Source organism: Neopsephotus bourkii, unplaced genomic scaffold, assembly GCF_033783945.1.
Source record: "Neopsephotus bourkii isolate Nb327-2 ecotype Australia unplaced genomic scaffold, CSIRO-AGI_Nbou_v1 NB_250, whole genome shotgun sequence".
Taxonomy (NCBI): Eukaryota; Metazoa; Chordata; class Aves; order Psittaciformes; family Psittacidae; genus Neopsephotus; species Neopsephotus bourkii.
Window position 1 is genome coordinate 1,215,730 of NW_026900760.1, and position 17,943 is coordinate 1,233,672.

The 17,943-nt window shown below is 34.5% G+C and overlaps 1 protein-coding gene across 3 annotated transcripts in view; it reads right to left on the minus strand.

Moving 5' to 3' along the window:
* Nucleotides 1-17,943, minus strand: part of VAV3 (vav guanine nucleotide exchange factor 3) — a 162,321-nt gene that overhangs the window by 20,859 nt on the left and 123,519 nt on the right. For all 3 annotated transcript variants that reach the window (XM_061345981.1, XM_061345982.1, XM_061345980.1), the window contains 3 exons: nucleotides 6,993-7,129; nucleotides 3,021-3,086; nucleotides 375-409 (listed from right to left, as the gene is read on the minus strand). In XM_061345981.1, the coding sequence (XP_061201965.1) occupies nucleotides 375-409; nucleotides 3,021-3,086; nucleotides 6,993-7,129 (238 nt within the window). The remainder of the gene's footprint in view (nucleotides 1-374; nucleotides 410-3,020; nucleotides 3,087-6,992; nucleotides 7,130-17,943) is intronic.

Here is a 17,943-nt window from a genome sequence, read left to right on the forward strand (position 1 = left end):
CTCTACATTTGTATGCCTCACCCCCTTGAAATAAAAGGGAATGCAGAATAATTTACTAGATAAGATGTATTTAACATTATTCTTTCTCTTTAGTCACTTAACATGTAAGATCTACTTGCACATTTCGTATTATACTCATCTCTTATTCTGTTTCAGACCCCTGGGACTTAGGCTGCATATCTACAGACTTGTAAACAAAATGTCAGAATCTTTAAGTACTTAATTGCAACAGAAATGCTTCTAAGCTATTCATGGCGTTGCTTTTAAAAGCCTAAGAAAATTAAACCAATACAAATTAAACTGTAATAAATACAGTTTTCTTTCTGTAACTGCTTCTTTCAAACTGATTCCTGTAAAACTAGACAGGGACTCACCACAGCTGTGAAGAGTAGTCTACTGGTTTAGGAACCTAAGACATAAAAAGATAGAGACAATGAAGAGCAAGATCTTTTTCTAATCAACACAAATTAGAGAGCATTGATTTAATTGTCAATACCCAGATGAAACAAGTTAAAAGAAACAGATATCTAATTAGTCTGCAAGTCTTTTTTCTTCTGAAGGAAGTTATAATAAAGGACAAATATTCCATACATTCTGAAAGCAGTGCAGACTATTTTAACTCTTTTCTGCTCTGACAGGTTGGATTTTTTTGCTTAATAGAACTGTTAAGTTTTTCTGACTGTGTCTACATTCAAAAAATACTCCAGTGGTGGTAGTTGGGCACCTCCATTTCTAATGGCAAGATCTGGAAAAAGTTAACATATGATGAATATACTAACAAAGAATTCCTATGAGAAATGTTTTAGTGAAGCAACCAAATGAGATGTTTCAAGGCCAACTAAGTACTTATGGAGTCATTACACGCTGTGAGATATTTCAATAAAACATTTCATCTACAGAGGAATTGCACCTTTAATGATTTATACTATCCCCCATAGGACTAATTAAATAACATGCACTCTATCAGCAGCAGGAGAAAAAAGAATAGTTAAAAAGAAAAAACAAAAAAACCCTAAAAATAACAAAAAAAAACCCCCCCACTTATTTTTTCAAGTGGTCCTACTATGTTGGAAAGTATATAAAAATTCAAAGATGTTTTAAGTCAATATTCCAGAGCACTTAACCAATAGATGAGTAGCCCTTTTCACCATCAAATGCTGTTTCATTTTCTTGGCTCATACTGTGCTATGTATCCAGTAGCTCTATAGAAATGAGAAAACTGAAGGAAAGCTGAAAGAACCAGATATTACTCAGCTGACGCAGAAAATGTCTGCTGACATATACTACTTATTGCAAAGAGGAAAAAATTGTTTATAGGTACACCTGTGATAAGTCTGGAATATAGATATTCTGAAGCTCAGCAGTTTTACATTCAGTATTCATTCCTAAAGTCTTTTGATGTATGTATTTTATGCTGTTTCTGGGCATTTTTATATCAGCCAGTTGTAAAGACTGTTAGACTTAATAATAACAGTAAGAGTTATAGTATGTTTAAAACCTGATTGATGTTTCAGTATCTTTAACTGCATCATTTATCATAATAACATGTTTATATTTCATCCTTCCACGTTAACAGTGGTGAAGCTTCAATTTATCTTTTTGTTCTGATCATAACACTAGTTGGAAACATTTCATGAATAATATTTTTTCATTCTGTAAAACTGTATTATTTTCAATAGTCCTCTAAATAGTATATTTTAAATTTTGTAGAAAGCTTTATCACTAGAAAGCAGTCTTCACAACACCCTAGTAGTATTTTTCTAGCTTTGGATACCCTGCTTCCTCTACTTTAAAGTATAGTGGTGGTTCCTAAAATGTTGCTGCTGTTGCTCTCAATGACACTACAAAATGACTGACTGGGTGGCTCCAAGAACGTAACAGAAAGACATAGGAGCTACTGCCTGTGTCCAGGACAGTGACACCATGGTACAGGAAATCCACAACTTCTCCAATAACCAAGGGATGGAGAGAGAACAGCTAAGTTCACATGACATTTTTATCCTTATTCTAGACCTGTTCTCATACCCAAACATACAAATACTCTGTGTGTCCCTCTTCAAAATCCTGAAATGACTAAAGATGTCTCAAGATACACCAATGTATTTATAGTGTTTAGGATCACATATATATTTGTTTTAGAAACAAACGCACAACATAAGCCTTAAAGGCATATCAAAATGCAGCCACTAACAGCTGATTCAGCCTACTTAAAAACCATTTAAGTAGCCTATCTTGATGTTGTAATGAAAACAATTCTATTAATAAAGCCAAACTATTGTGAATCAAGTTAAAAGAAGTTAAAGCTGCCTTAAAGCAAAGTAAGGAATATGATTCATCACTAGTTTTATGAGTTTACATCAATTAACCTCAAAGAAGGGACACATAGTGATAGATGCACAGTGTTATAGAGAGAATGAAGGGGCAAGTGTACAGTATATTAAGGCACCATCACATATATACATGAAATTCCTGAGTGTACATGACTAAATAATTTCTCTGATTGTTATATCCTGAACTTTTCTAGATTTCACCCTTGGGTGAAATAAAGGCAGATAAGAACCTAAAGAGGAAAAAATTATTTGAGCCACTTGAATTCAAAGTTTTATATTGGTTTTATGCATTTTTAAACTCATTGTTTATAGTGTAATCCTTCTCTTTAACCCAAAGTGACTGGGGAATAGATTAGAATCACAGCATTCTCACCTTACTGCTTGGGAAAGAAGAAAGTTCGCTTTCACATAAAATGTGTTCTATACTCTGGAAACTCTTCAAACATTTCAATTTATTAATATTCCCAAAAGACAAATCTGCTTCTCAGACATGTTTTCTTGACATGTCCTATTTAAATCTAATAACCAGAAGTTTTGGAATGCTTTATTTTAAGCAATATTGAACGTATCATGAAAACACAGAGTAACTAGAAACAGTAAGATTTTCATAGGGTAAGATTAATAAAGCAACTGTATGAACTAGATATTTTTTCTGCAAGATGACAAACAGAATTAAATAACTGTACTTACACATGGGCTAGGCTTTACTGCATCACTTGGGAAGAATCCAAGCTCTCCTGTTGTTAGATTTCTGCCCTAGAGAAAAAACACACACACACACCAATATTAATTTTTGAAACATAACGAGGGTTAATCATAAATAACTATACATGCACAAGGATTCAGGACAATAAAGGTATAAAGAGTATACAAAACACAATGTTGTTTCAATAAAATGTTACTTAACAGTTGTGTGCGTTTTGTTGCTAGGGGTTTTTTGTTGGTTGTTTGGGTTTTTTTTAAGAGATATACAATTAGGTATTAATTATAGCTGATAAACATGAAAAGTCTGAGACATGGGATTCAAGAAGGGAGCTCAGAGCCTGGTTTGCAATCCCAGTTCTGTCAATGTCTGCCAGTGCCAGGTATCCTCATTAACGTTATCTCCTTTCAAGTTACTTACTCCTCAGTTGTGATCACTCCAGTGAGAGCTGCCACATTGCAACATTACAGATCCCCAAAATGACTACGCCACCATGCAGCAGCAGTTGCAACACCTGAGAAATCATGCTGACTCCAATGGGAATTTACGCTAATAATCCATCAACCAATTCAGGCACAAAGTTCTATAGTTAAGGGTTTCCATAAATGATACAAATCACAGGAAATCACACGGGCACAAGATATTAACAGAATTAAAGATTAAATCCCTGTCTATGAGATATTCACAGCACAGAATCATAGAATGCCAGGTTGGAAGGGATGTCAAGGATCATCTGGTCCAGCCTTTATTGGCAAAGCATGACCTAGACTAGATGTCCCAGTAACTTGCCCAGCCAAACCTTAAAAGTCTCCTGTTGTGAAGAATCCAACACTTCTCTAGGAGATTATTCCAGTGGCTGATTATTTTCATTGTGAAAAATTTTCCTCATGTCCAGTTGGGCTCTCCCCAGGAGTAACTTGCGGCCATCACCACTTATCTTTTCCAAGTGAATCTTTGTAAAAAGGGAGTCTCCATCTTTTTTGTAGCCACCCTTTCAATACTGACGTACGGTGGTGAAATCTGCCCTGAGCCTTCTCTTCCCTAGGCTGAACAAACCACATTCTCTCAGCCTTTCCTCATACGGCAGGCTTCCCAGTGCTTTGATTATTTTATGGCCTTTCTCTGGACCCTGTCCACATCTTTTGCATGGCAGGGAGCAAAACTGAATATGTTTTAACATGTGCCCATAACTGGGAGACCAGCATGGCCTAAACCAAGCCTTTTATGCAACACAACTGCTGCCCAAAGTTGCAGGATCACCAATTTACTCTGGGATTCTAAGGGCCAACAATGACCTCAGAGGCTCACAATTCACCACCTAGGTCCCCTGAAGAGTAGGTCCTCAGACAGACAGACCAGCAAAATCTTTGGCTAAACACGTTTTTCAGAGCAGAGCATATAACTAAAATTTCTGAACACTTACATAAAATGAAGCATCAAAATGTGTATTTTGACAAGAAAAAAGTGCAGCACAGATTTTTAGAAGCACATAAATGCCTAAATTTCATTTATTTCATTTACTAACTGTAAACATAATATTCTATGAGCATTTGGTGATTAGAGCAAGAATGAGTACTTCACAAGCACTGTAACTTTGAAAATTGCTGTTGGGGTTTTTTTTATATGGCATACCTGTAACAAAAAAAAAATTAAAAGGGGAAAAATGCTTCAAGAATAGACATGGAATTTCTTTGGGGTTTTAGTTCATTTTTTTTCCTAGAACACTGTGTAATTGTACTGTAGTGTCACCCCACAAAACAATTCAGTGATTTCAAAGAGTGTGGAGTTGTTGAGGATTTATGAAAGAAAGAAAACCAGCTGTGATTGTGATACCCTAAGTACAATAAATGAGTGCATCGTTTTCCTAGGGAGATCATTATCCAATTTCTCACACACAGCTATTAACCCCAGTAACTGCCATCTTAACCAAATTCACAGAGAAGTGCAGAGAAGGCAGAGGACAGAGAAAAGCAACTAAGCAGTATTTAAGCTATAGTATGTAGAATAGCAATGATATTAAAAAATAAATAAATATGGTCAAACCAGTGAGAGTCTTATAGATCTGAACCTGTATTCAGCAAAACCTCCTTGCCCTCTTTTCCATTATCTGCCCAAATACAGATTACCCTGTGCATCCATATACTCTATTTATTCCCAAAACATGAATTCCTCTGAGGTACAGACACAGCTTATAAGCAGAGCTTTGACACAGTCTCCCAAAGTAATACTTATTTGTAATACTAATTTTACCTGAATAACAAGCAATATCACAGTCTTTAAGACCAGCCTCTAAATGAAATATGTTCAAGTCTCTGAAAATACATTGGTCACACTTAAGCTACAGCTTAAGCCTTCCTTAGTAATTTGTGTGGTTTATTTGATGTAAAGAATGAGAAAATTGTGCTTAAACCACGCATACTTATCTACTACAAGCATCTGATTTTCTAAACTGAGTGATGGTCAACCTAAAAATCCAATCTAGTATTTGTCTTGCAGGTCAGCTGTAAATAAGTTTAAAATGCCTCTTGAATAAAAATTAGATATTTTAATACAAATTGTTTTGCAGGTTTTTTTCTAATATACATTTTAAAAAGCAGATGTCGTTACAAGGCTTAAGCAAATCTGTATTAAGCAGTATGTGACAAGACAGCTTGTGAGAAAACAAAATTTCCCGAATAATGCTAATGGGGATGACAATTTTCATTAAGATTCAAACCTATTACAAAGCTTCTGGGGAGAAAAGCCTCACATGCCTTCTGGTTTCTGCTAGTTAAACACAGTTAAATTCTAGCTAAATTCTTTAGCATGACAGGTACAAATAATATCTAAGACAAATTCCAGTAGATTGAGTTGACAGATGTATATGAACACGGCAATAGAAGATGCCCATAATCCTGGCTTGTACTACATGTATTAGTCAGATGATTACATTCTAGCTAGTCCCAGATCAAGAGTGTGCTTAAATGCCTCTCTGGATCAGAACCCAAGACCTTGCAGGGGGGAGGCTGTTGCTTTGTTTGATTGTTAAGTTTGGAACATTTTGGGTTCTTTTAGGGAGGTCTTCAGGGTGCTATTTACATATTTTTAACTAGATAAAACAAGTCTATTGTTATGTAAAATAAAACATTCATTAACTTATTATAGCCTCAAAGAAAAATGACAAACACATGAACAACAAATCAAAACAACAACAAATGCTTCCCAGTTGTTGTTCTATTACTATCCTGAAAGTTCTTCTATTTAGCTGTTTCCATTTATTCAATAATATCAATAGCATGCAGGACTCTGGTATGAAAAAATCAAGAAAACAATCAAGAAAAATAAGATATGCTTTAGTGCATTTATATTTAAAGTGAATGCAAGACAGCATTTTGTATCTGTTTATAATTGTCTGTTAAAAAGAAATTTCAGTAACAGTGGTAGTGATGTGAATCACTTGGTACTGAATTGTACCATCAACAGAATATAGTTTTCCCATATACATAAAAAACTGCTTAATTGAGCTGAGAGGTTATCACAGCGTTTAGGTGTTGTTTTGTTTTGAGGAGCTATTTCTCTCTCTATAAATCTAATACTTGTAACTGAGTTTTCCAATATAGCTTTTAGTTCTGCTACATTAAAGAAGCAGTGACTGAAAATTCACAGAACTTGGCTCTTTATGTGCCAGATGTTCTCCTTAATTTTTATAATTTCACTAGACAGATTACTACCAGTGCCATGTTCTTGCAGACTTATCACCATGAATTTCATTTAAAGGCTGCAAGAACGAAGTTTTGCACAACATACGAACTACTGGCATTTTAAAAGTCAAAACACCTGTATAAGACATTTATTTTGGGTAAAACACAAAGATATTCTTCTGTTATTCAAAAAGGAAAAAAGTCACAAGAGCAACATATCAGTAAGAATTTAATATCTGGGACTAACGGAATATAGCCATTTGCTAAATGATACAGTACCTGCCAAAATAAGCTATGTGCATCTCCTCTTATTAGTTCAATAGTGTCACCAATCTGAATATGCAGTGGTGGCCCATCTTGCGTCGCTGGCTGTGGTATTCCATTGTAGTTTCGAATTACTTGCATTTTTGGTAAACCTGAACAAACAAACAAAAGTCACCATATATTTTTAATGACAACTTATAAAATCTGAAAACCACAAAAGCAATCAATCAAGAAAGAGACACTATGTCTTCCATATAACTAAGGCACTAAGGCAATGCCTTAATACTACACCGCATACAACTTAATAGGAAAGACCTACCAAAAATAACATCTTTGTCCTCCCCTTCTTCTTGGGGTAAAGTTGACTTCATGTCTACAGAGGCTCTTTCCTCTACACACACAAACACACACACACACACACACGAATCTACATAAAGTTCATTATTAATGCTATCTTTGAAGCTCAAGTCAGAAATTATGATCTAATATTAAAGAAACCAATATGGATAACCTCATAAGCTTTAGACAACTATTACCAAAAAGCCTTCTCTGACATGAAGATGTCCAAGAGAGTAAAGAATAACAATCTTTCTAGGCTGCTCGTAAGACCTTTTTTATATTTTTTATTTTTTACTTTTTAATTTTCATGTTTTGACAGTGTTTCTGGACACACAGAGCAAAGCCTGGGTCAATTTCAGGTTCTGATATGGGATTTTAATTTTTTTTAAACAGCAAACATTCCACAAAATTTTCCCCAAAGACCGTATAAGGAACTAAATCACTGGTTATAACTACTCAAGAGTCCACAAGTATGTATCAAATATGGGGCTGGATTTCAGCTGGAACAGAGAACTGTGGGTGCTATACCTCCATGTTCTTGTAACTATAATGGCATTTTTAAAAACCCACCTAGGCCATTATGGACAGCTAGAGTAGTGCACTTAAAAAATGTACTGTTGTACTGTTCGAATACTTGAAAACAAGCAAAGTATGCACCTACTTCATAACAAACATAGTAGACTTTAAATCTTCTAGAAAATTTTTTTTTCCACTCTTCATACTATGAAGGAAAGCTCTATTTTTTGTTACTCTCCTCTATGTTTAAATAAAACTTCACGTAATCATTTCTGTGGTTTTAATTGCACATGGGATGTTAAAACTGCTACAATTAAGTGGGCATATCCATTTATAATCTTAAATAGAAATTTTTTGGTTAAGTAAGATTGGTAATAATGTATATTAATAAATACAAGTAAGAGTGAAAACATGCAAAGTCAAAGTAGTTGCGATGCCGTATTTAACTAGTTTCTTGCTGGAGGGTCAGGATTAACAACAAAGGATCAGCAGGCCTACAAAAGACATTTCTATTGCAAGATCATTACCGTAGTTTAGGTGGCAAGAAATACAAATGTCCATGATCTCCTTTAAATTGTATGAAACATAAAAGAGATCACTTTCAGTAATTACTAGTCTCTGTATTTAAGAATACTAATCCAAAGTGCTAATGAAACATTAAGCAAAATAATACAGCTCTTACGTTACTCAACCCAAATGACACCATTACTACTTCTTCAAGTTATTTGGCATACTTAAAATGAGCACCTAATTCTTAGTAAGCCTTTATTTCATTTTGGTAAACACTAGACTTTGCTTTATTTCTCAACCGAAGGCTGTCATATTTTCAAATACTGATTCAGCATTAACAAATGTTGCATCTATTGCACAGCAAATAGAAGCAGTGCTGCACACAAATACCTTCTCAAAGCTGCCAGCTTTGGCCTAATGCTAGGAAACGCCCTTATCACAACATAAATGATAGCTCTGTATATGTGGATAAACAAACTGTAGGCATGCACTCATCTTACAGACATACTTGTAAGTCAAAACAAATGTACAAGAAATTATTCCTGCAATGAAACCTTGTAACAGGTGATTTAGTTTATCAATTTTTTATTGTGCAGATACAATATACTTAAAATACCAGAAAAACAATATACTTAAAACATCAAAAGATGATGAAGGAACACTCTCATGCACTTTCCTGTGGAAATCCTGGGGATTTTTTATAGATAACATACGGGTGAAATTAGTAATCATAAAATAACTTCTTCCCCCTATTTCACTACTAATTACAATTACTCACACCAAGAGAACATGAGAAAAATACTGTGCTTTGTCATCTAGCAGAATTTTTCAAGAGGTAATGCAGAATTAATCATGTTAAAACATACCATGCCTAGAATACTTGCGTATAAATCAATATGCTTAATTCTGTACAATCCTATAGCATTTTGATTACAAATTCCCCTCAGTAGATAAAATGTTGGAAGAGTTGATCTAATGCCTCTTGACATCACTAGAAATAATCCTATTCATTTAAACAGGCTTTTGGATTACTCTTAAGAAAGTTCACTACCATACTTCAGATCCATTCTTAAAATTTCTTTGCCATAATGCCTACAGAAACTGGTATATCTACAATGTTGTCATGCTACAGCTGATCTCCACTTTGGTAACAAACAAATCTTATTCTTCCACAGGAATTTTACTATCAACATTTATCCAATTATTTTCTTGGGTCTGCTTAGGAGTTCTTTTTGTTTGGTGATGTCTTTGCTATGAATACACACTGCCTAGCACAATGGATACACACTATCACCAGACCCACATAAATCAGCATCTGGAATAACAAGGATACATGGCTAGAATAACCATACACTGCAATAATTCAGAATAACATTGTGATTTCATTAGTTCACTCACTTTAGTAATGATATGGTGTACTAGCTTCACATCACTGACCAAAGATACATGTATTAACAAGGCAAAATATTTCTGGTGCTAATTATCTAAGCATGCATTAGATTTGACTCAGATTCTGAAAAGTTCTTTGTACCTCGAAGTGTAACAACTGAAAGTAAATTCACTCTCCAACAACAGAAGTGTCTGAGTCACAGAGAATATATTAATTCAACATCAGCAATACAAGACATGCACAGACAGCCTGTATATTGATCAAAGATACAAGAGCAGTGAATGTGCAACTTGTGTGTTTTAGTCATTGTATAAAAATATCATCCAAAGGACCTGTCCTTACATGATTTGAAACATTTCTAAAAAATGAGTTCTTTTCAGGAACAAAAGACTAGATGTCATCACTGAATCAATCAAACAAATACATCCTACACTGGAACAGCTACGTGCATAAGTATTCTTCTTTCCCTTATATCTCCATATAGCACAGAAGATATAACTGGGGGTACAGAAAAGTTAATTAACTGAGTTAGAGTCAAAAAGCTCCAAACAGAATATTCAACTCCCTTTTCACAGTATAATTAGAGATTTTATAATAATAGCTCAGAAACAGTTTAGCAGATTAACAGTGAGATGGTATATATTTAATTAGACAGTGTTTCACCTCCTAACCTATACAAAGCATAGGGGTACGGATGGATGAAATCCCATACATCCTTATCACAGGAATCAGGTCATACAATCTTCCAGCTGTTTAGCAAGCTCTCCTAAAACTATTTTTTTTATTTTAGAACTTTATTCTCTGAGATTTAGAATCTTCTACTTTGTAGTGTAAATTCAATCATGGCTAACTTAAGCCCATCTAGAGGCAGCAGCCTGAATAGTTCTTTTGCTTGTCAGCATTAATTTTTAGAATGCAGTTATAGAGAGCAATCATGCCCCCTTTAGCCTTCATTTTGTTCGGCTAAGTGAGCCAAGTTCTTTCATCCTTCTCTCATAAGAGATGTTTTCTGAGGCAGTATACGAACTGCTTTACTGAAGTCCAGATAGACAAAATCTAGAATACTTTATCTATCCTGAAATATTCATCATTGGCACATGGATCCACCACAAATATACATATTAAGAATCCTGAGTACTTGCTGTAATAGAACAATGTAGACAAAAACAAAAGCAAAACGAACAAAAAAAAAAAAAAGTGGTGTGTTACAGAAACCTGGAATGTTTTAATCATAATTACAGATTTTTCATGACAGAAACAGTATACAAACATTATGCATTAATGACTAAAATGTGCAGTATGATACGCACTAGAGACACTGCCATTACCATGTACACAGCTGCAGTACTGACAACTGCAGAAACCTGGAAACCTATCTGGCACAAAAATGTTATTCATGAGTATATTTGAAAGCAGATAAAATTCCAACACAATGGACAAGGTCAAGATTTCAGTCATACATTATTATAATTAATGATAAAAATCCCATTGACTTCTAGGAGGTCAGATTTTCACATGATTAAAAGCTTTTGTCAGGGAACTACCTAATTTAAAGATGCAAAACCAGCCTGGCAGTTTCCAACCTTGAGATTAAAAAGCAAACTGATCCAGTTATTCCACCATTGAAGGACTGAAATATATTTCATTTGAAAACCAAGAAAAACCCCAGATTCCCAGAAAAGTCTTCATAACTAAGCTCTCGATCACAGACCTAACACAAATTGACGATCTAAACTGTAGCTGTTGAGAAAAACAGAAAGCATACTACGGTCCAGTTTACAAATGCTCAATTTAGTTACATTACAAAAAAACCCTATATATGTATGTGTGTGTGTGTGTATGTATGTATATAACTAACAAAAAACAAAAACAAAACAAAATATAAAAACACCACCAAAAAACCCTACATACACCAAAAAAAACACCGAAGAAATAAACAACTTTTCATAAACCAAGTCATGCATTTGAGTATTTAATCTCATAGCTAAATCAAAGAAGGTTATATTTTAAAATTAGCATAATACATGAGTTAGAACACCCATTACATATGAAATGATAAGAACATACAACTAACTTGTATCCCTTACAGCAGTTCTGCATTTATGAATGGCATTGAATGACCCTCACAGTTTCATGCAGAAATTAAAAAATGTTATTTTTTGCTATTAACATGCAGAATGCATGCCCTATGGTGACTTCTACCTGTCAAAATTTACTCTCGCATCTGTTATTTCCAAGCAATGGGGAACATGGGTTATGCATTGGGCAGGGATTATTTTAACATACAGAATAATGATACAGGCTATAGGAGAGCAGGGTTCAAAGGTGAATTTGTGGATATACTGTATACCATTAGCACATAAATACAAAACAGCTTTGTCTGCATTAAAAATCCATTCCTAGTTAATATGAGACTTGAAGAAAGACTTTCTTTTTCTCTAGGAAAAATATAGTCTAGTCACTAAATATTTGTAACTTGATCTAAAATACACTAACGCAATGGAAGAAAGCCTCCTGACTTCATTTCAATTTGCATCAGAACTTTAGACTATTTGACATGGCCACATTTTACTGTTTCCAGAATCTCAATTCAATAACATTTGCCTTTTTTTTTTTTTTGACATTCAGGCCAAGGACATACAACACAAAATACACAACTGGTGTACATGGAATACGCCAGCAGTTTTTTAAATGCAGTTTTCAGAGTGTCAGTGATTTAAATAATTACTAATGGACAAAATACATAAAAAGAAAAAGTACATTAACATACCTTAAAGAAGATACTTGAACTGAACTTTTAATTTTCCCAGTCTCAAGTCATTATTTTTTTATGTCATCAGAATTTAAATTCTATTTTTAGATATTGCTTGTTAGCCTTACATTCAGGCAAGATGCTGAAGTGCTAACAGTGCCTAAGAATCAGCTATGAATATTTCACTTGTTTGTCTTCTTCTTAGCTGTTTGGTCTTTGAGTACTGTTAAATAAAGTCTCAATATTTTTCAAATCACTAACCACAACCCCTGAGTTTGCTGTTTCACTCAATTTCAAGTCAAAAAGCTTCAGAAGGCTGATTATTAAACCATTTAACAGCTACCATGAGCCTTAACTAGCTGTTTAAGATTCTGCTTTAGATATATAAGTAAAGCAGCCCTGGCAGAGCTTTAATCCATAAACAGACCTAGCAGAGGGAGAGAGAAGAAAGAGGGAGATGTAGAATCTCCCTTATTTCCTTATTTAGTTGACAAAATTATAATGCTCTCCAAACCACATCTGATAAACATGCACATTTATCTTCCACAGAAAAAGAAGATTTAATGACTGTCATCATACAGAACAAATAATACTACTGAAGAGGTCGGGGTTTTTTGTTACAGACCTAGCCCTGCCTTCTGTGACTGTTCTCCTTTAACTGTTCTTACCATTTGTACCTCCTTAAAAAAAAAAAAAAAACCATATTGAAGCAACATTTGGGGTTCCCTCCAGTCCTTTAGTACCTGTCAAATCTTCTATCAGACTCAATTTTTCTACCACTTCTTTTCACTGCTACATATATAAATTGTATTCTTGGCAGAGACCTCTGCAAAAATGGTCAACCATCAACTAAAATGAAGACGAGTGGGAGGAAAAATCTGTCTGCTAACAATCTGATCAACAACTTGTTATCAGAAACAAAAACACCACAATCCAGGAAGTCCTTTTTCTTCTCTGGGTTCTGTAGGCCTGATCATTAGCAAAAAAATCCCAAAACTTGCTAAGTAGCTGTATCTCCATTTCCCAGTTAAGAGCCACAGAAAACTCGGATTTGTAGGAAAATCCTACATGGCAGATCATAGCAGGAGTTCATTACAAGGAAAATAAACAAGTCTAGATATGTTATTCACTTTACATGGTTGCATTTTTGAAATAGTGCGACTTGTGAAATATTTCTATACAGATTATTATTTTTTTTACATTACAGTAGTTTATTTTGCTTGAAGAACAATGTATAGACAAATGGACATCTCCTCCTGCTCTGAACATCATATTTGACTTAACTCAAATGTCTTTTTAACAAAGGTATTTGAGGATAATTTTCTTTTTAAGCTTAGGGACAATATGAGCAGCATTAGTAAAATTAGCATCTTGGGAACAAGACACTCACTTAAGCGAACAGTCCCCTCTCAGCAGCAGCTTTCAGATATTCCAAGTCAAGACGAAAATTAATGATCAGCTTAGTGCTCCTGTAAATACAGCTACCATTTATTTTGATCAGAAATAAGCAATTTAGCTAAGAAAATTCAGAATCCAAACTGAAGTTTCAGAATCAAAATTTTATTTAGAAAAATAACAGAAGGCATTCTCTTAACTCCTAAGCAGGGACATTTGGCACATCATGACATTAATTTTAAGGAATTTGGAAGCTTGCCTCTTTACAAGAAAAAACAGGCACTGCAGAAATGCTTCTCAACAGCCATGTTTTTAAAACTGACAAAGTTATAAGGGCTGCCTTTAGGGAAAAGAATGAATCTATCATTATTTAGATGACCGATGACCATTTGTCTCTCATGCCCTTAAGGGTGGTTCTGCTCACAACACCCTCAGATTCACTGCTCAGGTTTAAATTTCCTTTTGTTCCTCAACAGAACAGAAGGAAAATAAAGATTTTTGGGGAAGTCAGGGGACAAAATGTTACAATAGAACAAAAGCAATCTGAAAATTATTCAAGTACACTGCAGAAACAATCTACTGACATGCACATGCCAACCCATTTCTGTTTGTACAGCAAATGTTTTCAGAAACTGTCCTAGCCATCATTCAAACACTGGAGTCTTCTCTTAAAATACACATACTTGAGTTTGTACATCCATATGTAACTGCAGCAACAAAGGAACCCATTTTCAGAAAGTCAAATACCAAACACTAGAAAGATCAAGTACCACAAGCTCCAGCTGCACTGTCAATTTTGGTTTTTTAAGCGTGACACAGAAACTAGCACATTTATTTAAAAAACCTGGGCATGCCCTAGGTGGAAAACTGGACTGCAAATGTAAGAAAGGATGTTTAAAATACTAGAACTTAAACATGCAATTCCAATATAATGTCTTAACACTTATACTCAAAACCAGGTACTTGGCATTTAAAACTTTGGTGTCTGCAGTTTGTCCTCTCTCAAAGAAGAGGGCTCTCTCCAGCACTGTGCTGAAAAAAGCAGAAGACAGCCATGAAGGTCACTGACTACAATGGTCAGTCACACAATTTTTGTGATAAAGTACAGTGAAAACTATTTTTCTCTTGCACACAGACCTTGGTTTCCCTTTCATAGCATGTCTTCCTCCAAAAAAGTATTAAAGACAAGCTCTTGTGTTCTGGGCAATTTTAATTTCAAATACTTATTCAGGCAACTAGTCCTTACTTGCAGTGACATAGGCAGCTATTATTATAAGAGAGAGGATTTTGGAATATTCTAGACTGAGAATAATCTCAGCACTTGGAACAAGTGTTAGAAATTGCTGAGTGCTGAATGTCTTAATTATGTGAATAAAGATAATTAGGTTTCAAAAACACAGTTTTCATTTATTTTGACAAAGTAGTGAATTCTCATCATTTCAATTTTGTCTATTAGTTGAATGGGAATAAAAATTTTAAAAATAATGTTGCCTCAAAGCTATGAAGCATCATTATTTTCTTTAAAATTGAGCAAACTAGAATTCTGGTTATATGAATTAAATAGTGTAGTACATGAGATGTTGCCTTTTTATAATAGCACACAGTATGAAAATTAACCTGTGTTAATTATCACATCTTTTAATGTGGTGCCATGGCATTCTAAAATGTCTATTTGTTCAAACAAGTACCTGCCCTGAGGAGCTAACAACTTACACTGACTGGGCAGATACTATAGATGAGCTATGAAGGTGTGTCCAAACAGTAGTAGATTACGTGCAGCAAAAGGTTCTGAGAAACAGGGGTGAATCTTGAAAGATAAAAATCCACTATTCCACAGAATTAATTACTTTGAGCTATATTTTTAATACTACCTTCTGTCTGCCCAGGGATGATTTTGCAGCAAGCACTAAGAGGAAAAAGCTGGAAAACAAGAGTACTTGAATTTACTACTTGTGAAACCTTGTATCAGTCTTGTTGAGGACCTAGATATTTTTCTGTTGTTCAGCATTCACAGATTATATAATGTCAAAAAAAACTTGATACATATAAACAAACTTTGTTCTTTCTGAAAAAGAAATATACTGCAGTAAGAATATGATAGTCCAACCTTACCTGCAGCCTGCCTGAAAGCGTGGTGTGACAGAAGGCAGCCCTACCTTTTAACAAGTCTATTCAGCACAAATGGGATTAGTCATGCTACCGAACACACTGAACACTTCAACACGCATACTGTACATTAAAATAATAATAATGTATAGCCAAATGGTAACTGTGCACAATATAACCCATGAAAACACTTATGCTACCTAGAATGTTTCATAGGTCTCAAAATTTTAAAACATACATTACTGAAAATGTGCTGAGATTTTATTCATCAGCCATTGTAAAAATTAAAATTAAATTCTTTCATGCAATTTCTTTTGTGCTCAGTATTAACCAATAGTATCTGCCTCCAAAATAAATAGTTACTTTCCATTTTTGCTACTTAGGAGAAACAAATCCTGTGACAAGGGAAGAATTTTAAATTTTTACATAACGTGAAGGCGAAGTGGCTGATGCCTAGCAAAGCAGGCAGGTTCCAGCAAATGAGAGAATAATCTTGCTTGCACGAACCATCTTTGTAATGCTACATAATCCCTCAGCTTTTCAAGTTAAATGCTCTTGTGATCTTCTTTTTCAAGCAATTTTTCTTTACTGTGACCTCTACCTTTGTTATTGCAGATACCTCTTTTACTTCCCAACTGACAGTTCTTAACTTACATGCAAAGAAAATTCAGGCCATATAGACCTTCTTTGCATGGAAGCATCATAGATAAACATGGCCAAGAATTACGCCATTATATTTAAGCAATGAAAAGACACTTGCTTTGACTGAAACAAATCTGCAAACAAAAAGTATGAATACTGTTTTCTGGTTTGCATATGTTACAATGAATAACTTTTTTGTCTTCTGAAAAAGAGAACAAAACTTGCTTTCATTACAAAATATTTGTGTTAAAAAGGAAAAAGGATAAGTACATATTTCACTGTTACCACAATGTAAGGTTGTTTACCCCTAAATATATTGTTGTACAATTTTATTTTTTTCCTTTGTTTGCTTGTTTTTATATGGCATACTTTGCACATCTGAAGCATCGGCAATCTATGACAATAATGTGTAGGAAATCCAAAAGGCATAAATACTTTCAATTTCTTCATGCATTTGTAGTATCCCTAGCCTCATTCAGTTGATATACACAAATATTCAGAGCACATTTCAAGTATCCACTGAGTACAAAAATGCATGTATTCTAGAATCATAGAATGGTTTGGGTTGGAAGGGACCATGTATGTATTCTAGAATCATAGAATGGTTTGGGTTGGAAGGGACCATCACACATATTACCCCATCTCACTGTATTCCTTTAGAAATTACCCTTCCTTTTCTTTTCTAGGAAGATTGGCATAGCAAAAATTATGTACCATACAGATGCACTAAATTTTCCAGAAACTCCCCTCCATTTTATCAAAGAAAAATATTTTTAATTTTTAGTGCAAATTGTTTTCATTGTTTAAAAATTAAGCAGCTTAATTTCCTATGATTATGTATAAGTCCTTAATGTAAAGATGGATCACGAGAAATAAATAATAAGCAGGAAACAGGTGTTGTTTTAAAGAAAAAAATGAAAACATACAATAAAAACATCCATGATCACTTGATCTTTGGTGCAAAATCAAGAAGTTATTGGTAAATTATCATAGACAATAACAATGGGAATTAAGTCCCGTGTCCTGTTGTCAGTCCTACCAGAACAACCAGGCTTCATCTTAAAACCTTTTTCTATTTTCCCTTTCCCCAGAGAAAACCCTCATATATTCATCTCCACAATAGTGAAAGTTCTCCTTTTAGTTTTCATTTCCAGTCTGAATGTGGATAATATACTACTCTGGCAAGCAGTGGGTAATTTGTTAGGACACAAACCATACCTGAAAGCAATAAAGCATATGGGTTGATGTTCTGTTTAACCCAAGATGCATGTATTCTCTCACACCCACACCAACTGTGCAGCCTCAGGACTGAGCTG